General features: G+C 45.4%; 1 protein-coding gene across 12 annotated transcripts in view; it reads right to left on the bottom strand.

The window, feature by feature from the left end:
• The window catches only part of LOC6602319 (formin-binding protein 1-like), a 33,478-nt gene extending 10,961 nt beyond the window's left edge, over window positions 1-22,517 (bottom strand). For 10 of the 12 annotated variants that reach the window (XM_026992663.1, XM_026992664.1, XM_026992668.1 and 7 more), the window contains exons 1-2: window positions 22,168-22,183; window positions 21,390-21,496 (exon numbers count right to left, since the gene is read on the bottom strand). In XM_026992663.1, the coding sequence (XP_026848464.1) occupies window positions 21,390-21,496; window position 22,168 (108 nt within the window). In that variant the 5' untranslated portion in view covers window positions 22,169-22,183. Of the gene's footprint in view, window positions 1-21,389; window positions 21,497-22,167; window positions 22,184-22,394; window positions 22,471-22,490 lie in introns of those variants that run through there. The other 2 variants (XM_026992673.1, XM_026992672.1) reach the window with 2 other exon arrangements.
• Between the last annotated feature and the right edge of the window lie 2,814 nt (window positions 22,518-25,331).

Here is a 25,331-nt window from a genome sequence, read left to right as displayed (position 1 = left end):
GAAATTTGGCAACGTTGCCCGATTTTCACTCAATTTTTCGTCGATCGTGTGCCATTAATTAAACATTAAAACAATTTCATTTCAAATGCGTTTGTAGAATTTCGGTTGCGTCACACACCCACAGTGTGGCGGCGGGGCCGGGGCTGGGCGGGGTGGGGAACTTTCACCCGCCTCGAGGTGCGGCACCACAAATGGAAAAAAAACAGGGTGGGGTGCAGCAGCAGCAGCAGGAGGGCGTTGGCCATAGCATCATGTGGGTGTTTTTCTTTAGTCCTGTAACTTGGCCTATAAACATCTATCCATCCATCCATCCATCCATTCGATTGTCACTTGCCGCTGGCCTAAACCCATTTCTTGCTTGCATAATCGAATGAATACGTTCCTTGCAGCGACATAGCCATCGAGTGGAGTGCCTTTGCCTTTCCATCAGCTCCCCTCTCCCCTCTCCTCACCTCACCTCTCCGTTCAAATCAAATTAATTTACTTTTCACATCGACAGAGCCTCGACGGCGGCTGCGGCTGCGGCTGCGCTTGCGCAATATCCTCGCCTTTAGTCGGCATTTTCCCACTGTGTTTTTCCAATCAGTGCTCTGTGTGTGTATGTGTGTGTGTGTTTGTGCTAGTTTTTCTCTTCCATGTTGTTTGATTAAATGGAATGGCAAATTGTTTGCCGTTTGTCTGCGTCCGCCATTCAGCGGGCGCCATTAGCGCCATTGATTTATATAAATAGTTAATATTTAAACTGGTACAAAATGCATTGATTAAGATAATAGTTATGCTGTTGTTTCCCCCCAACCCCCGCTCCCCCAGCATCGATCGATTGATTATGAGGTGAGAAAGGAATGTCCATCAATTGATTAGAACGGATTCCCATTCCCCATTCCCCATTCCCCCGTTTATGCTGCTCTGCGACTGTCGCTCATCCCCTCCACGAATCGCAAATCCCAAATGGGACGACATTGATGGACGGACACTCGACGTCTCTCGAAGGTTACTTTGCCAATCGGAGATCGCATTCGCAGTCACAGTCGCAGTCGCCTGACCTTGACCGCCTCGAGAGATCAGATCACAAAGCGAACGAGCGAATGATTGGATCTGGGCATATAAGGAATGAAATAAAAACCAAATTGAGGCATACTTTTGGTGCGTGAGTGTGCGTGTGTGTGGCATGTGGCAAGGGTCTGACAGCTTCAAGATCGGAGATCGGAGATCGTAGTAGGAGTAAGAGTTGTGGCACTTGAGGTTAATGACTTCCCAAAAGACAAACAACAAATAGTATTTCTGGAAACTGCCATTTAAATAATATTTATTTGCCGACGCTGCAGAGATTAATGTGACAATGTCCAAAAGAGCTGGCTACGGCTATAATGAAGAGTCTCCCGACTAACAAGCTGGCCAATAAATCATGGCGAAAGTTTGCTAACACCAGCATCAGGTCTCATCAGGCATCAGGCCTCATCAGGCGGGGGCATCAGATGTCACAAAAGTTTATTAGCTGAACACCAATCCCGATTCCAGTCTGAGACGAGGCTGGACTTTCACTGGAAGACTGGAAGACGCAACGTAACCGTCAGTCAAATTCAATCAACAAAATGTCTCAACAATGCAACAGCTAACGCAAGAATCGACAAAAAACACACACACACAAAAATGACAATAAAAATCAATAAAGAAATTAACAAATTGCTGGAGGAGGCAAGAAGGCAAGTAGGCAAGAAGGCAAGAAGCAAAGAAAAGTGTTAAATTCGATTGAAGATTGTCATCGCATCGTGATTGGTGATTGTTGATTGTTGAACGTTGTTGAGGTTTGTTTTCTTTATTGAAGGGTACTGCTTGCTACGGACGTGGAATGCGTGGCAGAGTGTGGAATGTGCTGTAGGGGGCATGGCACGGCACCCTACCAGGCCCACGGGCACCGTTCAGTGGGTCAAGATTGAAGACTGATCCGATTGATTAAACGCATTTGTTCATTCCATTCCATTCCATTCCATTCCATACCATTCGAATGAATTGCATTGTTGTTTCTGTTTGTTTCTTTTGTGTTCTTGTTTTTTTCCATTTAATTTAATCGTGTATTGGATTCGTTTCGATTCGTTTTCATGGGCTCGTGACATTCGATCAACGGATCCAAAGGGAAAGTAGAACGGGGACGGGGCCGGGGCCGGAGCCGGAGACAGTGAAATGATAACCAATCGTGTAAAGATTGACGGTCTGAAGGAAAGTTTTTGTGAAGCAGAGAAAACCCTAAAGTTTCGTATGGCAATCCTTTGCTTATCTAAGCGAAAATTGCAACCGCATTGGGGGTTCCGTATCGATGATAATCATAAAGGGCTGTTGCACAACACGACCGGCAACACGTTGCGGCAACCGTAAAACGGTACAGAGCTGGAGAGCAGCCCTGTCAATGGTCTTTATGCAATGACTACCTCATGGAACTGCAACTGTAACTATGCAACTCTTGGGGCAACTGCAACTCCCGTACCGAGGGTGTCAATTGAAGCAGAAAGCGTTGACGTCTGTCTGGCACAGCCCCTGGCTGCGATCGGGGGCACAATATGGATTCCTGTTTGCATTACAATTGCCGGCTGGCCGGCTGGCCGGCTGTCTGTCTGTCTATCTGTCTGCCCCGCCGGAGGAGAGCACTCGACCAGAAACGTTGGCTTCCTTTTGGCTTTGGCTTTTTTCGGTATTCAATGATTAGGAGAGAGACCCAGTTTGAACGACCGACTAACCGACCAGAGCTACAGAGCTACAGAGCCACAGAGCCACAGCTCTGCTGCTGAGAGCCAACGGCTATAACTGGGTAACAGGTGCACGGTGCACGGTGCACGGTACACGCCGCACGCTGCACGCTGGGGCTTGAGAGTGGGTTTTGTTTTGTGTGGTTTTGCTCGAAGCCATAGGCAAATGGGGTGGCGGTGGGCTCAGCAGAGCGTTTACACTGGAAAAACGCTGGTGCTTAAAACTGTTCTTCTATGGCCAAAGAAAGTTAGGGCCTGCCATGACTCTCCCCTCGAATCATTCACTTTCCATGTGAGTATTCATGAGTAATCCGAGGCGAACACTCATTGCGCATTCCTCGCCAAATGAATCTGCTTCATGGCAGAGAAGTATCTCCTTGTATGAAATTCTATTGAATTTCGTTTTTGTTGCAGTGCATGTTGCAGCAGATTCCAAGGGGGAGGCGGTGGGGGGGGGGGGGAGAAGCACGCGTTTTTTTTTTTATCTGCAACGGACGTGGCACGCAAACAAGAACAGCAGCAGCAGCAACAGCAACATCGTAATGCACTTGATAAGCAGTTCAGGGTGGGAGAGTGAAGCAGTGAAGCACTGAAGCAGTGTGGAAGCAGTGGAAACAAGAACGTGCACACACACATGCACACCGACAAATAGACATGCCTGTATCGACAGTGGCCAGCATGACGCGCTTGCTTTTGTTGCTGCCACTGGCAGATGCAGAGGCACAGGCACAGGCACAGGCACTGTTGTTGCTGACGCTGCACCCATTTGACATTTGGATGATGACAATGTTCGATGGTCGGGGCCCTTGGGCTGACGCAAATTGACATTGCCCCCGCGCGAGTGCTTGCCACATGCAATCCGAAGCATGTATGCATGTAGCTTCCGCTGTGCCCCCCCACCCCCCGCACCGCCGGGAAGCTTGCGTGTGTGTTTTTTTTTTTTCTTTTTTTTTTTTGCATGACAACGTTTGGGCGGCGCCTTTGTTTGTGTTTGATCTATGAAGGAGAATGTCATACTCTCAGATACACACACTCCGCAGATACATATGCACAAGGTTTACCTCTTTCTTCATGTTGCAGTACATTGACCCCCCCCCCCCCCCCCCCCCCCCCCCCCCCCCCCCTTCCCCTGCTCGACCAACTGTCATTCCCGATTTGGGGCACTCTCAACCTTTCCACACTCATTCGAAGAGAGTGCTTTACATGCAATTTCCACAGCTTTTCCACATGGAAATTGCCGCTTACCCCAACAGCAGCAATTCCGTTTGATTTGCTGCAGAAACCTCAAAGGCAAATAGAAGACAATGGGCTCGAGGAAAAGCAGAGCCCAAGAAGCCACTCCTGACCTGTTTTCCCGCTCCCGCTCCCTCTCCACCTCCCAGTCCCTTCGCTTTCCTTTCCCTTCCATTCCTCGTGGCTATTTTTGTAAGCAGCTTGTTGCTCTTTTTTCCCTCATTTTCAGTTAATTTGCTGTAACGATTTTCCGCCTCATTGCTGGCTCCCACTCCCCCCCCCCCCCGTGCCCCTCCCCCCCTGACCACACTCTCAGTCGCTTCTTTGAGTCTATATTTACATGTTGTCTCTGCCACTTCCCCTGTTCATCACTCGCTGTTGACACACGGGCGGGGGAAAGAGGGTTTACCCCGAAATTAGCACATTAACCCATGGGTGCCGTTTCTTCTGTTTCTATTGATTGAATAACTTTTCCAGTCTCTAGTTTTTCCCCCCCACTTTTTTCTTGTGGCACTTTTCGCACTGGTTAATCGATAAACAAAGGGTTACCAAGTGGGTCAAACCTCAGAGGCAGTTGTGTTCTCTTTCCACTTTGAATCCAATTAGATCAAAGTACAGCCCCCCCTCCACCCCTCCCACCCCGCCTAAAAACACTTTCGATTCATGGAATAATAGACGGATATGCTTAGCATGGGAGTACCGATCGTGGCTAACAAATTGCCGTCAAGCTTCAGAAACCTGATAATTACACGTGTAAATATGTATGCAATCTGCAATCATGCAAAAGAATGAATAAATGAATAAATCAAGCGACGCGACGCGACGCAATGCAACGCGATGCCTTTTCACAGTTACATTAGACAGAATGTGGAAAATCAACAGAGCCATGGCTGAGGGAGAGCGAGAGGGAGAGAGAGAAGCGATGTGATCTTGGCCAGAAGCTCACGATTATATAGATACATGCATGATAATGCCAACAGGAAGCATACAAAAACATGAGGCCAAAAAAAAGAGAGAGAGACGAAGAGAAGAAGAGAGATGTTTTTCTGTTGTTTTTTTTTCTGTCTAGTTAGCGTGTGTGAAACCGTTAGCATAGAGTCACCGCAAAGTTGTAATCATAAAAATAGTTGAGCAACATCTCGTGTTGTGTTGGCTTGAACTTTAGCTTTCAACGCAGCCAGAAACGGCAGCGGCACCGGCAGCGGCAGCAGCAGAAGCCAGAAGGGAAGCAGTAGGAAGAGAAGCAGTAGACAACCGCCTGATGGGAAAGCAGTGGGACAGCAAGAAGGCAAGCAGTGGACGGACAGGCGAGACAAGCAGTGACCTGGGGTAAGCAATGCACGCACCAAGCAGTAGCCAGCATCAAGCAGTTGCCATAAACAGCGGTTGGTCCAGCCAGCGGCCGCCAAGCGATCATTAGAGATGGCCGCGAAACACGCATGAAATATGTATGTATGTATGTATGTTTCCCTCCAGCAATAAATTCCAACCGAAACATTCTTCACTCTAAAGCACTTTCGTGTAATTGTTTACCCCCAATTGTTTGTAACTCTTCACTTTGTTTTTTTTTTTTTGAGAACTTCCAGTTGTTTCAAGGCAATCCGGCTACCCAAGTGCAATTAGAATTGGCCATTTGCTGAGGTAACTCGATCTTCAAGACGCGCGCGCATTCAGCAACTCTCTCCATAAATATCGTATATAAAACTTTATGTACTGCCATACAAATTGATAATTTAAGGCTTTTCCTCACTGGAATCTCACTTGATTAATAGATCGACTGCGCTCATTCGAGTGTGGATGCCTATCCGGTCCGCACTCACGAGCTCCAATCGCAAGCCCAATGGCCAGTGGCCAGTGGCCAGTGGCCAAGGCATTTGGTTATGCAAAGAATCAAATCACATTTAAACGGCGACATTTAATTGCAAACTGGTTGCTGGACAGAGAGACAGTTAGCCACCTGCGGCGGGGCCAAACCATTCTTGTTGTTGTTTCTGTTGCTGTTGCTGTGGCAGCCAACACTCACCCAAAATTCCTCGATCCGATGTTGCCTGGGATCCCGATGCCGATCCCCAACCCAACAAATGCTTGCCGCCGTCGCCTTCGTCGTCGTTGCATTCAAATACCCGAACAGGCAGCTCATGTTGAAAGCCAGAAACGAACTAATTGACCAACTGTTCCGGCCAGCAGTTAAGTGGTCTGTCGCCCCCCCTACCACTGCCCCAATGGCCGAGCGAGAGGTCGCTGCAGATGCAGAGACAGAGCAGAACAACGGGGCTCCCAGATAAGCCAGGAATTTCGAGAAACATGTGTGCAACAGCATCCATAGATCTATGGATGGTTGGCTCTACTTTTGCCTACGATACGATACGACGAGTATTCAGTCTTGAGCTGATTGTAGCGCTGTCCAAGTAACCTCGAAACGTGACAGAACCACACAGAACTGTGGCCCAAACCCAGCTGGCCCCGGCCCGCGAAAACAGTTGACAATTGCGGTTCGTTAGGTGCAGAAGCATAACAAGAGGGAAGTCAAGACTCAAGTCAGACTCAGTCAAAAAGTAGACTTAAGACCCGCAAAGATCAAGTCAGACAAACACTTCCGGGGGGAGGGGGGAATCTTTATGCCAAAAGTGATCTAAATAAAGAGTGGCTCTCTCCCTACCCCTACCCCTACCCCTCCCCCTCTCTCGCTCTTTGTTTTTGTTTTTTGAAGCGCCATTCAAGTTAATTTGCTCCAATTATGAAAATGCTCATGTGCTCATTAAACTTAATTGAGATCTGGAGAAGGCACAGCACTGCACTGGAGAGTCCCACAGAGAAAGAGAGAGAGAGAGAGAGAGAGAGAGCGCAAAAGGATGAGAGAGACCGGAGACCAGAGTGAGTGTTTGAATGAATGAATGAAATGCCTGATGAATGCTGACTGACAGACGTGTGGCGAAATGGATCAACGGATTGTCTTTCACTCAACTTTTGTTGCTGTTTTAATCCTCCAACAAAAAATGAAAGACTTTTGTTTCTTGCAACATTTTGCGTAAATCTTTGCCTGTAAATGGGAGGCATGAAAGCTGCGGATGCTGCTGCTGCTGATGCTGATGGAACATAGAAGTGCCCGGGCACAGCCGCCGAGTAAAGTTGAAAGCAAAAAGAGCTATAAATTTTGCAGCCACATTCTTCTGGACAAAGCCAAAGCCACCGAACAGGTTGAACTACTTTGAGCCAGGCCAAGACAAGGCAACAACAACTATGTAAGTCGAAGTCCAAGCCAGAGGCAGAGCCAAAGCCAGAGCCAGAGCCAGAGCCACAGCATGAGGCAGAACCATGGCCAATTCCTATGGCCATGGGCCTCGCTTCGGTTTTCGCTTGGCTGCAATGGACGGCTGCTGCAATGGTGACTAAATACTAAAGACTAACCACTAACCACTAACCACTGCACTAAAGACTGCCACTAAGACCGGACATGGTCAGTGTCCAGAACCCCAATTGGCCAAAGCTGCCTCTCGCTCTATAAATAGACCCCTGGCCGGGCCTTATCCAGAGCCCGACCAGCCTGACTCTCCCCAGAGTTTCTCTCTCTCTCTCTCACTCTGTCTTTCTGTTTCGCTGTGGCCATAAAAATTTGTTGCATTTCCGTTGCATGTACAACAAAATATGCAGCAGCTCTCTTGTTGCAAGTTTATCTGAAAACGAAACAAAAACAAAAACGAAAAAAAAACTAGAGCAGCAGCAGCAACAACAACAACAACAACAGACACAAAAGCTATGCAACATTTTCCAAGTAACTCATTTCTCAAGACGTTCTCTCCCTCTCTCTCCCGCTCCCGCTCTCTCCCTGCCTCTCCCTGTCTCTGTCTGTTGTAGACTAGAGATATATCTTTATATACACGATAATGTCGGTGTAATTAAAATTTCTCACATATTGTACATGTATTTACATGCACTTTTGATTATACGAGACGATAGGCTGCTGCTGCAGCCGCGGGCTGCCGCCTGTTGCATGGAGATCTAAGATTCGTGGAAAACAAGGTGGCAATTACCCAACAAAGAGACAGAGAGACATAGAGAGAGAGAGAGAGAGAGACATAGAGAGAGAGAGAGAGAACAGCAGAACAAGAAGTTAAACCCTACCCCAATCACACGATCCCCATCCCCCTCCCTCCCCCCACCAACCGTGCACTTTTCATTTCCTCTATGGAAAAGAAAAGAAAAGCATCTTCCATTTTCCATCTTGAGAACATTGCAGTTGCAATTTCCTTTTATTTATGAGCCATGAAAATGCAATGCAATGCAATGTGGGGAAAACTTGAACAATTTCCTCAAGCGTCTGCTTCCGAGACGACCCCCCACCCCCCTACCCCCCACCCGCGGTGCCCTATTCCTACCTTCCCTCGAGCATGGGGCGTATACGCAATAAATTAAGCGCGCTGTCGCGACTCGCAAGTCGCGAGTCAACTCAAAAGTCAATTAATAACAAAAAAAATATAAAAAAAAAGTCAGGCATCCCACTGGCCAGCCACAGACAAGCATCTCTCGAGATGTTGCGGCATCCAAGCCCACAGCTGGAGATGAAACCAAAGTCGGGGCTGAAGCCAAGACGGAAAGACTGAAAGACCAGAGAGCTTCGACGGCTAAGACCGAGACTTGATTGCACGGCTGACGTCATTGGCGGCCTGCAACACAAGACTTTGACCGGTTCACAAAAGGTTAACTTCGGGTTCAATCGCGGCGACATGAACGTGAGAGAGTCTCCTGCCAACGGGAAAAGATCTGCCAGCAGCTGTTTCGATTAGAGATTCCAAAACGGGGGCTGCCCCCCCACCCCCACCCCCTGCTCCCCGCATCCCCTGCTCATTTGGCATCAATGTCCAGGCGACTGACTAAACCCTCTTTCGGACAATTGCAGGCCACTCAGCGAGCAGACAGAAGGCTGGCAATTAAGCGAGTGAAAAGCAAAGAAGAGGACCAGCATGGAACATCTGGGCGCCTTAGAACGGAATAAAGTGAATTGCCCAAGCAGCAGCCTCAGCCACAAGGGAAAGAGCGGGCAGAGAGGGGGAGATATGTGGGAGAAACACGTGCCGTGCCGGTCAGCTCTCCAAACGGAACGATTAAAGCCCACCCATTGTATGGGAGGGATACCCCTTAAAAGCGGGCGGGCGGGCATATTGAGACTTGGAATCACTTCACTTCCAAGGGCCTCTAAAAATTAGAGGTCATCGGGCAGTCGATACCGCCGGCCATCGCGAAAATTGAGTAGGGCAAAACAAAAAAAAAAAGAAAGAAAGAAAGGGAGAAGGAGGAAGGAGGAAGGAGGAAGACTGCCATCCCTATACGAAGGAGCCGCTTGGAGGGGGGGAGGAAGCGGGGGCGGCGGCGGCGGCGGCGGCAGCCGCAAAAGTGAAAATCTAAACCAAACGAATTCTGGTTTCAATTGCTCGCGGTTTTCAGTGTTGCCGATTGTTCGGCTCGGTTCGGCTCGGTTCGTTTCGTTTCGGCTCGCCATTGTTCGGGGGATGCGAGTTTTGTTTTACTTGATTCCTCCTTCTTCTCAGCGTGTGTGTGTGCGTGTGTGTGTGTCTCTGTTCCAGCTGCTTGACGACGATAAATGCAGTGCAGTCTACAGACAGAGAGAGAGAGAGACAGATAGATGGCTGCTAAATATCCAGCCAAAAGGCAAAAACGAGTTTCGTGCCCCCAAAGTGCCAGTGGGTCTGCAACTGGGGACTGGGACTGGGACTGGGTCTCGGTCTGTGGCCGCGATCCGCGATCCGTTCCATTGTTTCCATCACTTTGTAGTGCTCTTCTCTCCTCTCTCTCTCTCCCTCCCTCTCTCTCTGCGGTCTGGCAACGCCTTAGCCCGGTCCAGTGGAAAATTCAATTTTTGAAAATCATCAAAGATGAATGGCTGCGCGGGGCGGGGCGGCGCGGGGGCGTTGGTGGAATTTCGTAACAAGTGTTGCCAAATGTCTGAAGAAAAGCAAAAGCCATAATTTTAAGATCTCTTTCCCCCCCTGTGCCCCCCTGCCCCCTGTTGAACCCCATTTTTGTGCTTCGAGTGGGCGAATTTTTACTTTGCAGAAAATTCTATTACGTCGAGTGGTTTTCCACAGACAACAACACAAAATTCCATCTCTCTCTCTCGATGAGAAAGTTTATTTTTAGATACATTTTTTATATATTTTCCTCTATCAAAAATGTATACCGTTAGGGAAACTGTTGCAAGATCTGGTCCGTTAGGTAGAAACATTCTTTGGAAAACCAATAAGAAAATGAAAAGCCCCAACAGGTGCTGAACAGAGAAGAAAAAGAGTCTGCCTCTCGCATTAGCATACAAATGTTGTTTGATTTGAAGAAATGTTCGTTTTCACTTTTGCAAATGAACAAAAGAGAGAACCCCAGACCCCAAACCCCAGACCCCAAACCCCAGACAGAGATCGTAAAAGATCAGGGAAATAAATTCGAATAAATTCCAATAAAATCCCCCTTCCCCCTCTAGAGGGTCCCTCTCTCTCTCTCATCACACTCCATTCTTCCATAGAATGCATAAAATACTAACCAACAAAAACCAACAACAAAACAACACAAAAGACAATAACACTATAAATAAAAAAAAAATCTTTTATCAACTGTTGTTTTTTTCTTTCTTTTGTTGTTATTATTTACAATGGGAGATGCAAATTGAGTTGGAAATTTATATGATTTGTAATGTTAATTATTCCGTAAAATATGGGGGGGGGACTATATAAATTAGTCAGCAAAATCAGCATTAAAAGGGGGGTAAGAGGGGTGGGGGGTATAAAGAGAATGCATAATATATTGTTTTGTATAAATGTATGAAAACCGAAAGTGACTTCAATTCGAGAAATGCGGAAATACAAAAACTAAAGAAATACGTATAAATATTATGCATACATATATGCGGATCGTTTATGGAGCAATATGATGGGGACCCAGACAGACGCAATCCAAAAAGAAAGAGTAAAAGTACCAATCGAATCGAATCGTATCGAATCGATTGGTTATCTGGGGGTTCCTGTGTTTTGCTTTTGGTGAAAAGTCGGAAAAGTTGGACATAATGTTTACTAAACAGAAAGCAGCAGGCAGAAAGCAGAACAGGGAGAAATGCCAAGGAAATGCGTCAAGGAGAAGTTCGATTGGGGGTGGGGTCGTGGGTGGGGGGTGGGCTGTGTTGGGATCCACAGTCAATGTTAGCGTAAACATTTCTCAACATTTTGTTTATAATAAATGCGCTCGGCGCGGTACGAACCGTAAAAATAAACTCAAAATAAGCAAAATGCATTGTCGGCATTGTCGAGTGGGGCTCGTACCCGTGTACCCGTGTACCCCTGTACCCGTACCATTTGCAGGCTTTTCTCCGCCCACAAATTGTTTACAGTGGGACTCACGTGGCTTGATTGATGGTGAAATGGTGAAACTTACCTGGAAAGCAAAGAGAGAGAAGAGAGAAGGAGTGTTAATCAAATGCCCAACAATAAAGGTGTGCAATGGCACATAAGCAACCCTGATTCCGGTGCAAGAATACCCCCAACGATTCCTTAGAGTCCCCCCCCCCCCCCCCCCTTCTGTTTGTATAGTAAACCCCGTCTTTGGCTATTCTTAGCAGCGCTGATTAAATGAACTCCGCCGTCGAGGCACGAGTCAACGTTCTTTCTGCTCTGTGTCTAGGGCAAATCAGCGCCTACCCTCGTTCTTTATAATAGTATTAACTGAAGTGCATGACACGACCCAGGCGCACACACACACACATAGATACACGGATACATGCACTCAAATGGATGCAAAATAGTTGGCAGCTCCCTGCCTCCACAGCGACGCGAGTGCATTGCTCTCTCGGGCGACTTCTTGCCTTCCTTGGGCTCCGCTCTCGGTGCAGCCCAAAGAAACTTGCAACTTTTATGCCTTCGCCGTCGACGTCGCCGTCGCCGTCGGGCCCCTTCCTGGTTCGTTTAACAAAGTTTTTAATAATATTATGTGTGGCACGTCTGAAGTGGCAACATTGTTGCCCAGATTTGGAAAGAGCAGCGCTTTCTGCCTCTGCCTCTGCCTCTGATGATGATGATGATGCGATGATCCTATGGCTGGCTATCAAATGCACTTTTCTCACGATCAATGGACAAACAAACAAAAAACAAAGAGCCAAAGCAGAGACGCCACTCTGTTGATGAGGCCGCCTCTCTGTCTCTCTGTCTCTCCGTCTCTCTCGTGTTTTTTTTCAATGTTGATGGATGCTTTTTATTTGAAACTGTCATAAACATCAAAAGCAACAGACAAAGGCCGCCCGGGCCCCCACATTCAGCCCCCAATGACCATGATGCCACTGCCACGCGACGCGAATGTGATTCAGTTGCAAGCGCAGAAGCCCTGCCCGGGAAATGAGTCAAAGAGTGGCAGCAGCAGTGGATCGGAGAGAATCGATTTGTGTGGTGCATGGAGGATGGAGGAGGTTCAATGACTCTCCCTCCTCCCACAGGCCGGTCCCCGCAACATGTTGCTGCAGCACGCGCTTATCGCTTCAAGAGTATTATATTTAACGATTTCCGTCGCTCCGATCTCCGATCCATGTGGAGGAGGAGTCTCCCCCAGACACCAAAATTCGCATAAAATTTATGTTTTAACAAACACACAAAAATATTGCAATTTTTTTTGGGCAGAAGAGGAGCATGGGGGGGCTTGGGGGGGGGAGGGCACGAATGTCATGTGGGCAGGAAATGAAGCTAATTTGTTTTGCGGGTGTGCCACCAGTGCTGGGGCAGGGGCACGGGAAGACAGACAAAGGCGGTGCCCCGAAAACCCAAAAGCCTGGCCCAAAGGCTGCGGCGGGGGGGGCGGGGTACGACATGCGACAATGAGGATAAAAGCGAAGCGAAGGCTGCCCGTGTCCTCTTTTTTTCCTTCCTTCCTCTTTGCATAACATTTGATGATGAAACACACACACACACACAAGCCCGCACACACCCGCACAGCGTCTCTTGTTCTCCTCTTTCAGAGTTCTCTTTGTGTTCTCCGGCCTTCCCTCTCCCTCTATTCTTCGAATGCCTTTGAACTTGTGAAAGAAAAAGCTTCGTTGAATAGGGCCAAAGCTCTCTCTCTCTCTTTCTCTCTCGATACGATACGGGCAAGGGACGCTGCATACACTGACAAAAATTGGTTGGCAAATGCAACCAGCATTAAGCATGAAAGAGAAAGAGATAGAGAGAACAGGCAGACTGGCAGACAGGCCTCGATTGTGCCCTATAGATTGATATTTTTTATGAGATGATTCGAAAACTAACGATCCGCCAAGAAATATTGGAAATTGCAAAAATTTCAACACTGTTCCCATCATTTATCCCCATATTTGTGCCACATTTCGTATAAATATCTTCAAAACTCAGACCTTTCTTGGATATTCGAATGTTTTTTAGGCTCGAAAACCGTTAGATACATATTTCCATATGGTTTTTGTCCCCGCCCAGTGCACTGCTTGGCTGGCTGGGCTCCCCTTCCACTCGCAAAAGCAACAACAGCAAAAAGTACGAGTATTAAGCAAACATCATAATCAAGAGGGTGCGGGGGGGGCGGTGGAGAGGCAATGTTTGAAGGGGGGGGGAGGTAAGGACACACGATGAGACATGGGCGGGCGGGAGGCAGGCTCAGCTGATGAGTCACCCAGCTGTTGTCGCAAAAAGGGTGGCCGGGCGGCCACCCACCCTCCCAGAGGCCTGCGAATGAGTCAAGCTCAGAGCGGGACACAGCTATTGGATGACTCAAAAGAGGGAAGAAGGCCAAAGAGAGAGGGAGGGAGGAGAGCTTTTTATCAACTAGCGGCGTGTAAATAATGAAACGTGTTGCCCGAGGAATCAACGACCAAAACGTGATACCAGCCGGCATTAGGGCACAAAGATACTTCCCCCCCCCCCCCCCCCCCCCCCCCCCACACGCCGTCACTCCGATTTGGCCTGGCCCTGAACAAAGGGAACAGAACAGCAATGGAACGATGACGCTGTCCCATTTCCCACTTCATTTCGAGTGCACACCGAGAAGTGCATTCAAAAAAAACTGTGCTGGCACCGAGCACGGAGGGTGGCCTCCCCCTGCCCTGCCCCCCGCCCCCCTCGACTCAACTGCCACCCTTCGTGTGATTTGTGGTCGATTTCTGTTGCAGATCTCCGGCCAGGTAAAATGGCACACACGCAGACTCTTCAACGAGGAGGGCTCTTCAGGCAATAACTGGCACACACACACACACTGACACACACACTGCCACACACACTGCCACACGCAGTGCCACATGTTGCCGCTGAAGAGAGGCAGGCAGCAAAGTGAGGACTGGGCAGGGCCACGCAAGGGTTGCCCATTAATTCCCAACGTAATTAATAAATTTTGGGAAAGAATCAAGACAGCCCAGGGTCAAAGTTGAGGACCAACCCGGGACCTGTTGCTCGACCATTCCATTCCGACCACACCCAACTTTTGGCCATGTTTATCCACCGTTTTGGCCGCAACTATAATTGAATTTGACTCTTGGGCCCCCGATATCTGTGCACGACCACAAATGTGTATCTAATGTCTAACTAATATTTACTTATTAGCCTATCGCTGATACGAGAGCGGTGTGTGGCGGCGGACCAGGCCAAAAGCAACCGAGTATTTGGCCAGAACATACTGAATTTCACATGCTCTTGCCAGAAAAACACACACGCAAAAATATACGATGGAAAACAACATGCAAATTGCTGGAGAGATCCAGACGAAAAATCAAAAGCAAGCCACAGTGAAAACTGAGTGGAAGATCCACCAGAAGGTGCCCCACCAGAAGAAACCTGAGGGGAAGAGCCACCAAAAGATGACCCCCAAAGCCTGAAACGGCAGTAAAGAATAGATCTGTGTCCAATGGAACCATAGATCTCCGCTCTATAGATCTTCAGTGATTGCAGGAAGCCTTAAAGGGATCTCAGGGCCTCCGCTCTATAGATCTTCAGTGATTGCAGGAAGCATTGAAGGAATCCCAGGGCCTCCGCTCTATAGATCTTCAGTGATTGCAGGAAGCCTTAAAGAGATCCCAGGGCCTCCGCTTTATAGATCTACCAAGCTAATTGGAGTAGCCTTTGAGCCAGGAAAACCACCTATGAAACCGTATCATTGTCTTTCTTAGATTTCCTTCACAATATCTGCATCTCCAGAGCTAGATCTATCCGTTCTGGGGCATTTCATCCATCAATAGGGCCTGCCTGATATCTTGAGCAGTATCCCATTCGTCATTCAAGGCCCAATCAAACTCTATATAAAAACTTGTATACCCACTTGTTAGCCCAAGGGAAATATCAACGTTCTGATAACATACATATGTGTGTATTCCTGGAGCTCTAGGGGAATATACTTTTACAGTCACCTGTTCCGTTTGCCCCCTCTCTGATTGAGTGAGTTTTTACGACCAGCAACAGGTTCATTTAATTTAGTCACATTCGACCGTTCGACCGTCTGTCTATCCGTCCGTGCACTGATAAGTATTCCGGCTCTATTCTGACGCATCGCCCGAAGACGAATGAAGCGGAAACGCTGGAAATACTCGGAGTATTTTGTACGATATGCCCCATAAAACTTATAGGGAGAAAAAGAAACATACTGTATATAGAAAAACGATGGAAAATTGTAATTTATTTCAAGATGTGTGGTGGAGAAAAACAATCTTCAGATGATTCACAGCAATCTGCCAGATTTGTTTTGTTTACTGGAGAATTCTTCAGGTGTTAATCATGGGATTCGGCCACATTTTGCCAACATTTGAGTATTTATTTATTTATTGGCCACAAAAATATGCAAAGAATGCGGTGAGTGGGCTATCGCCAGGGACAACAGAGAACAAAAAACAGAAACTAAAAAGTTGGTCAACGTTTGTTTGTTTTTTTATCAAAGCTTATGGCTTAAGCGGAAAGGAAGTGTGTGCTCTAGATACAACAAATAAATACTATATACAGCATATTGTTCAAGAATGTGCCGCTTATCTTTGGGAACGAAACGAAACCCTCATGTGGGATGTGGGGCAAGAGGCATGAGGCATGAGGCAAAAGCAGACATTTTTCAAACCTGCAACGGCTGCAATTTGCATTTTAAATGCTTTTCCACTGTATCTGCGTATCTTGTGGTTACAAATCGGCATTCGGCTGCGGCTGCGGCTGTTTAATATGCAACCGGCAAAAGCTGGCTGAAGGCTACTGGCCACCAAATCCCATAGACGCCACGTGAGACGTGCCACAGAGCGCAAAAAAAAGTAATAATTTTACAAAGCACTGCCAAAAGCGGGATGTGAATAGAATTTGCAATCAGTCGGCGACTCATAGAGAGCGAGAGAGAGAGAGAGAGAGAGAGAGAGAGAGAGAGATATTATGGAATGTACAGGGCACACTGTCTGCTAAGGGAAACGCGAGCAAAAACTCTGGGGAATACCCATTTTAGATACCCGATTCTTTCGCCTTTTCAGAGTCCAAAGAGTTCATAAATTTCCCTAGAAAATGCTGGAAATTCTCTTCAAAATTGGGCAATACGGATTTCTCTACCGACATTCGATCGTATTCCCCTTCTTTGGAGTACCTGTAGCTGTAGAGACTTTTTGTTCCATCTCATCTCTATTTCTATCCCACAAGTTGCTTGAGTGCCACACTCCACTGTAGTGGGGGGTGGGGGGGGGATGGGGGGCCACTGGCCAAGGCCTTTTTAACGTACTTTTGAGACATTTGACGCCACTTTTGACACTCGGGAATACATTATGAAAACATTATCCCCGAAAGCCAGGGACAAATATGTGCCCCCCCCCCACCCTACACCCGCCCAAATTTGGTTTCGGTTTTGCCTGCCCGGAAGTCGGAAGCCGGATGCAATAAAAATCTGCGAAAATCTGAAAATGTTTTTGCAACCACCCGTCGAGAAAGCGAGAGAGAGATAGAGATTCCCTGGAGACAAAGGCAAGAAAAACTATTGTGAGAGAGCAAGGGCAGGGCCCCCTCCCCCTCCCCATCCCTGCCTTGAGGACAAGTGTGTGAGAAAATCGATAAGAACAAGGAGATGGCAGTGCAGTAGATTTCCAGATCCCTTAGATGCCGTAGATCCCGTAGATAGGGTGCGTTTTCCCAACTTGGCCTTGAGCTAGAGTCCACCCCATGTCCTGGCAGCCCAAAGGCAGAGGGCAGAGGGCACAGGGCAGAGGGCGAGGCCGTGACCCTTCCAAGGAAATCATCATCTCGAAGGACCGATTGGGGGTAAGATGCAGTCTTAGGCAAGCGCCTGGAATCAGGGTGATTCTTGATTGTGCGGGTGGGGCTGGGGCTGGGGCTGGGAGTGTGGGTGATAGAATTTCAATCATGGCCGACACGTTGGAAATAGAAGAGGGCCACACAAAAAGCCTGCTGTGAAAAGATATATGAGCTTCGTGTCCCGGTTTTTCGTTTTCCCGTGTTTGTCCACACCTCTGGACACATTAAAATGATTTCAACAAGTCGCGGGTCACTAGATACTAAACAAAAAAAGCATCAAAAGATACCAAAATATTTCCCATTTGAAAACAATACTTTTTTGAACGTTTCGCATTCATTCGCATTCATTTTTGGTGAGTGTTTTTCAATGTCATGTGATACGCAGGAACGATGTACGGGGCACGGGGCACGGGCCACGATACGAACTATTTACACAGTGCTCGACTACATTAAACAGCTGCACTTCAGAGGAGCCCCAGTGCCAGTGGGGGTGGGGGTGGGGGGGGGGGGGGGGGGGGGGAGGAGAGGCGTTCGATCTTGAAGTTCAACAGATCTTCGGGCAAGTGCCCGGCGGAGGCTCTACGATCAGCTGGTGGCTGGCTGGGAAGCGGGAAGGCGGAAAAATGTGCTGAAAGATGAGCTGGAAAGGAAAATAAAGTATGGGGCATAGCCCCTAAGGAAATACTCTATAAATGCAGACATATCGAACATATTATTCCTTCGATTATATATGAACTTTTTTAAAGGCGGAATTTTAATGGATAAACCTCTATGTTCTAAGGAAAACCTTTCCAGAATCTTCCCAGTGTGTCTTAAGATGCCTTTTCAGGTGTTATTCCCAAGGATTATCGTGAAGAAACTGTTTTCCCTCTAGATAGGCCTCGGCCAGGCCTCATCTTCAATGCGTTGGACCTTGTCTGGGCCAAAAAGTAATTTAAAATAACAAAAATACAAAACTATTTTTAGTTCCCGGCTATAGACACAACAACATTAGACGGAGACGGAGACGGAGACAGAGAGAGATTCCACAGATAGAGAGAGAGAGAGAGAGAGCGGGAGAGCGAGGTAGGAGGGACCCCAAGAGACGACCCATTGGGGTGGGTTGGCTGCCCCAAAAAAAAAGAGATTTCCCTCCCCCCCCCCACAAAACGCACGCCACTCAGCAAATGTCGAAATAAATGCTTAAAAAAAGCGAAAAAAAAACAACAGTTTTTATTTATCCGTGCCTCAAGTTTTTAAGCTTTTTTTTTTTGCATATGCAAAGCGGTCGAGCGGTGGTCGGGTCTTAATGGAATTTAAGAGACGGCGACGCGACGCGATGGCCGGCGCATGCTTTAAATTTAATTAAAGTGAAAAGCAGCGAAAAATCCAAAGAAAGTTTTGTGCTCGAGTGGCGATTGCAGGCGGACCCGCATTTGACCCGCTTAGCCGCACCACCCCACCCCCCCCCCTCACCCCCTTCCGGGGGGATGTCTATGATTTTTTTGCATTATAAATATATATATTATAATATTATGATGGGTTTTTATAGTGCGGCAGCGCTTCGCTTTCCAGCCACAGACAAAAAAAAAATTCAATTAAACCGAAAAAAAAAAAAATACCAACCATCTTTCTGGTTACACTTTCATTTTGGGGGCGCCACGAATGAGGGCGGGGGAGGGAGGCCAAGTGGAATATCGAGTATTTCGTGTGCAAATCACTTATGCAAATTTCGGCGAGTCGGAAAACAGTTATGGGCATATATTACTCGCTCCCCTGGCTACCGATATTCAACAATGATTCGAGATTGAGTCTGAACGAAAGAGATATATATGTATATGTTTGCCACAAGAAGGGGGGTACGAGGGGTTCGTATGTACATTGGGGCAGGGAGAAACTGGTTTTCTATAACCCACATCATGAATCATATCACAAAAAGCGTTGAGCAAAACGAAAAGCCTACAGAAATGGTTAACCAAAAAACCAGAAAAAAACAAGGCGGAACAAAAGATATTCCAGAATGGAATCTGCATAATTTCTAATGAATATTAACTTTAATTTGAAGATTAATTGTATGCCCAGACAAAAAGTTAAAATGTTTTTTCGTGGAATATTAACAGAAATTTGTCAAATTTTCGAGATATTCATCCAATACAGTTCCAATAGTTTTAGAAAGAATTTTGTTTGTCTTTCTTGCACTTTATTCCAGTTTTATTTCTAGAACCCCCCCGCCGCCCACGGAATTGGTAGCCCTTTACGGCTTTTATTGGCTCCCTTCTGCTGCCGCTGTCGCTGCCCTGAGATCCGTATGCAAATCCGCCAGACAAACACTTGGGTAAGCTGCTCTAAGCGGAAAACTAGCAGCAGACAGGCAGAGTAGAGTTGACACCAGAGCCAGGCCCAAAAAAAAAAAAAAAACCACGTAGCAGGAAAAAGAGAGGAAAACTGCTTAACAAATAGATTGCAAAATGCTGTCTAGACGTGCAATTTCGGGGCCCTGGCAACATGGCAACATGGAGGCTCCTCTGGGCAGAAGCGGCTTTTGCTGCTGCTGCTGCTGCGGCAGCACATTTTCCAGAGTTGCACAAACACCAATACACCTACACACACACACACACACACACACAGAGAGAGATACCTTCCGAGGGTGTGCTGCGCCGGCTGCTGGTTCTGCCCTGCCTGCCCGTCCTTCGTCCTTCGTCCAGGGGCGGAGTGCACACAAAACTACCCCCGAAAAAAACAAAAAAAAAAAAAACGAAACGTATATAAAATCCATCGATATCCGAATCTCTCGAATTGAATTGAAATTTCAGCAAAAACTAAATCGAGCAACGAAGAGGGCGAGAGAGGAAGAGAGGGAGCGAAGTAGAGAGAGAGGAAAAAGCAGCTGAGCATTGCAAAAAAAAAAAAGAGTTAAGTTTAAATGTTTAAAAGGTAAGCTTTTAGAATGGGCGTGTCAACGCCCTAAACGAAACCAGAAAACGATTAAAAACAGCTGTTTAAGCGAATGTCTAACCCAAGAAAGAGAGGCAGATAGACAGAGAGAGATATGTACATAGATTCGGTCGGAGAGCAAAAGGCAGAAGAAGAAGAAAAAAAACTATTAAATATAATAAAAATAATGTGGAGCCGGTGTACTTGGAATCGAAGAAGTGGTGGAATGGTGTTTTTGGGCCTCCTCCGTAGAACTCTACACTGCAAAGGCAAAAGCAAAAGACAAAAACAACAACAACGATATCCGAGAAATAACGCTCTGGGGCGGCGCACGCTTGGTACCGCCGCCGCCGCCGCCGCTCATATGGCAGCAATTTACATAAAACCCGCAAAACCAGTTTTTTTTTTCTTCATTAAGTTTCAAGTTCCAACGCAGACAGAGACGGAGCGAGAGAGGTAGAGCGGTCGAGAGACAGAGAGAGAGAGAAGAGCGAAACATTATAAACGTAAAGTTCTTGAGACATTTGCCTGCACTTTAGCTTTGGCTTGAGCTTTGCTTTGCTTTGAGATGATTTCTTGGCTTGTAAAAGCTGATAAGGAACTAAGTGGAATGGTAAGTGGAAGGACTTTACAGTTATGTTCGGGAATTCCATTAATTCAATGAGAGAGGCATTTAGTTGCCAATCTGCAAAAGTCACTCTTGAAGGCCTTCGAGCCTGAAAGATCCATTAATCCAATAGAAAAGGGATAATCATATTTCACCAATCCCCATCTGCCAAATCGCTTTCTCCCTCTCGTGTCTTTTGCCAAGCTTATCGTTCCATAATCTAATTAGATTTCCCTATCAGGAAAAGCACCACCTCTCTCTCTTTCCCAAAAAAGAATTCCCACACAGTGCATAAGAATTATTCACTCAATAACTGTTTACCTTAAGAGTTCCAATAATTCAATGAAAGATTATCTGCAGTTGTGTCTCCACTTTTCTCCTTTGCTTTGAAGAACCGCCCAGCTTGATAAGAATTATATCCCAATCTACAGCTGTTTGTTCTCACAGAAATAACTTCCCTCTCAACTAAAGTTCCGCTCACAATAGAAGAATAACAACAAAAAACACTCACTCATACAAAAGCTTAACGGGAAGGATTTTACTACTGCTTATCTTGAGAGTTCCATAATCCAATCAGACAGTTCCCCATAGTAGAACTCCCCTCCACACCCCCCACTACAGCGCTAATCAACAATAGAGAGAAAAACTTACCCATAGCTCTGTGCCCCAACTCATGTTGTTGGAGTTTTCCGCTGCTGCGTTTTCCGATTCGGCCAGTTTGTTGTTGCTGCTGTGTCTACTGCTTGAACTGCTTGCCACTGTAGTAGTAATAATCCACAAAAAAAAAACAAAAACGAAGATAATGTAATCCAAAAGAAGCGCACGAAACGAAACAGTGGAGAGGAAGAAGAGTAAAATATGAGAGATGTTGCTGTTGCTGGCGTTTGTTTGTATGTATGTATTTCCCGCAAAGGTTAATTAATTTTTTTGGTTTGTTTCAACGTTGCGCGTTCTTTGAGAGCACTAATTCCCCCTCGATAAACGTGGAGACACGGCCGACGAATTTGGTGGTTAAACAGGTAAGACGAACCACTCAGAAAAAAAAAAACAAGAATGTTGCAGCCGACGACGTGTCAATGCAGCGCAGCCGGCAGATGGACAGCGGCGCAGGGCAGGTAGCTGCAGCAAAAGGAATGTGCGACCGTTTTTCTGGATAGCGCCAATAATCGAGAGGAAAATAATTAAAAAAAGAAACAAAACCGAAGGGAAATGCACTGGCATTTGCGCTGCAGCGGCGCAGTAGAGAGACAGAGAGAGAGAGAGAGAGAGAAAGACATCATGGGCTGCAGTTCAAGAGAGAGTGCGAGTGCAATTGGAATTTTGAATTAGTTTTTCTTTCTATCTATTGTTTTGGTATTTTACATAATTCGCACACATTTTGCACGCACACCTTCGTACCCCCTCTCTTTCTGTCTCTCCTCCCACGCACTCTTTAGGCAGGCGTTTTTCCCTTGCAACTCGTTTCGCCCGATTCGTTGCACAATTTCATTTCTCAGATGTTTCTTCAATATGCGGCTTGCACTTTTAATAGAATGCGTCATAATTCGGGCGACATTTGCACACACAAACAAACACACAAACAAACAAACACACACACTCGCACACAAGCACGGAACATAGCATCAATTTGTTTCTCTTTTTATATCGCGTTTTTACCTTTGGCCATAAACGCCCGAACGAACGGCCGGATCAAAAAAAAAAGGGTACAAACGGCTCTCTATATACTTATTTATTTCTATTTACTGTATTTACTTATTCGACAACGACGCGCGCAGCAACCGCCCGGTTCAAAAAAAGTTTTGATAATGTGGGCAGTGTGACCGCGGACCCACTGATAAAATATACGGTCTGACCCTATAGAAATATACCAAAGTATACCGTCTCACTTTAAAAATATACCGTAAATATACTGACGAATTCAAATCATATTATACATATTCCTCGATTTTGATATTCCGTCGAATATTACTAGCTATATAGAACATTTAGCCATGCAATCATAATTTTATACGATTTATGAACCTAATTTCTAATTGACTGGTTTATTTTAAACACTTTCTTTTATTGCATTTTGCGGAAAAAGAGGTTTTAGCAAAAATGGTCAAACAAAAAACGGTATTAGCGAAAAGGTCACACAAAATAACGAAAGGGAATAGTCGTTCATATTGCTCAATTTTGATATTCCATTGAATAATGCTGACTAACTAAATCTTTCAGCAACGCCCACATAGTTTTATTCCATTGATGAATCAATTTTCTACAAGATTGGTTGGTTTTTAAGCCTTGCTTTTATTGTATTTATTGTAAAAAAAGACTTTTAAACGAAAAAGTCCAACAAAAAAAGAGTCGCTATGTTGCGTGTAAGCCGTATATAGGCCTTTGTATACCCTATTTTGTTAATTTTATATGAAAGTATAAATATTGATATGAAGATAAAACGTAACTAATAAAGACCTTTTCTCAAATTAACATTTCTTAGACATATTCATTTATATGATGAGTGTTTTGTATATATATCTCGATCCTGATACCTATTCATGGTCCCTACAAGAAGACAATAAGCTTTAAAATATCGTTGAAATAATGAAAATAATATTAAATAATATTGAATTATATTAAAATATATTGAAAATAAATTGTTTTTTCCTGGGATGACAAACATATTCACTATTCTATAACATCCATTTCCCCCAGGGTATATGCGCATGGAATGAGACTCATTGTTCTGAACCGGTTATGACGACTAATTCTTGGTTAATCTTTCTTCCGTCGAATATTCCCAGCTATAGATCCCTTAGTTTTGCCCAGATAATTTTATATGATTGCTGAAACAATTTCGATCAAGATTAACTATTTTTAAGTACTTGCATGTTTTATGTTTTGACAAAAACACGGTTTCAGCAAAAATGTTCAATAGTCGCAGGTTGTGACGTCAATGTTGCAGTTATTTGCAGACTCATTTGTTGTCAACCAGGGTATACCCTATTATTGTATACCCTATTTCGTTTATATTATATTAAGATACTGTTTTCCAAGCTGCTTTCAAATGTAATTAATAAAGGCCTTGTTTTAGATTGCATTTTTTTGTCTAGTCATGCATTTGATTAGTTATTCGTATGTAAAACCTGATCCCTGTAGCGATTCTTTGTCTCTGTAAGACGACCACTAATTGCAAAATATCGTTTAAAGTAGATACTGACTCGTTTCTGCATTAATTACAGCATGGGATGAAACACATTTCCGCAATTCTATATCATCCATATCCCCCAGGGTATGTGTGCATGGAATTAGCAACATGTTTGTGTATGGAATGAGACTCATTGTTGCAATAGCGAAGCTGCGGCGAATCGGGTATTGCCTATATTTCATAGATAGATAGATGCCCATAGATAAATGCATTTTCTACAAGATTGCTTCTTTTAATTACCTTTATGTATTTTTTTTTGACCAAAAAACGGTTTTCAAGTAAATGTTGCCGCAACAGTGTGTATGGAATGGGACTCATTGTTGCTAAAGCGAACTGCGGCGAACTCCGGCGAACTCAAATTCGATTGCCCACTCAATTTTGTACGATTGATGAATCAATTCTATACATGATTGGCCTATTCGAAATACTTGCTTTTATTGGATTTCTATATAAAATTGAAAATTAAATTAATAGATTGATGAAATTGACAAAAATACCATGGGAGCGCGGCGAAAACCAGTATTTCTACAGTATGACCCTCAGAACAGCACCGAAATATACCGCCTAATTTTCAAAATATACCGTAAATATACTGACGAATTCAAGTTCTATTATACATATTCCTTGATTTTGATATTCCGTAGGGTATGCGGAATGTTGCCCTGCCTATGTTGCGGGAACGGTGCTGCCGATTTTTCGATAAACGCTGCTCGCAGCAGATTATCAATACAAATTGGATGTTGCCATCGGTAAAAACGTAAGTCCTTACGTTGTTGCTGCAGCAACATGTTTTGAAATACATTTTTGATGATACGATTTTTTTTTGAAAATATCGATTTTACTTATATATTTGACGATTTTTATTGCTTCAAAATAAAAATCGACGTTTCCGATTCAAATAATTTTCAGTTACAAAACCGTTCCGTAATGTACGATATATTTGAACCTGTGGAAAAGGGCTATATTATATGTAGTGTATATTAGATACATTTTAAATTTGAATACTCCTGGGTCCGTTAATCTGACCACATGGCAGTACCTGCTGAATAGCATGATGACATGATGTCTTGTTAATATTTCTCGATGCATTTTCACTCTTAGCGACTTAGCAGTTCCAATCAGCACCATATTTCAAAAAGAGCCAACAACCGTTTCGAAGAAATCTTGTGGATTCTGAAAATAGGAGCCCCAATTTATTGATTTTATATGAAAATCTGAAAAATGATCCCTGAACTCCATGATTCGATCGATGGAAAACTTTGCTGATCTAAGTACTAGGCTTATAGCTATATGACATTAGCTGACCTAGCTGCACAAACAGAGACCGCAGAGAACAGAGAATAGTCGGGATATGATTTCAAAACGGCTGTTAGCATGCCATCTCTCTCTCTCTTCGTAGAAAATTT

Source organism: Drosophila persimilis, unplaced genomic scaffold (assembly GCF_003286085.1).
Source record: "Drosophila persimilis strain 14011-0111.01,24,50 unplaced genomic scaffold, DperRS2 tig00000780-arrow-arrow-pilon, whole genome shotgun sequence".
In the NCBI taxonomy this organism is placed as follows: Eukaryota; Metazoa; Arthropoda; class Insecta; order Diptera; family Drosophilidae; genus Drosophila; species Drosophila persimilis.
This window is presented reverse-complemented; position numbering and strand designations above follow the sequence as displayed.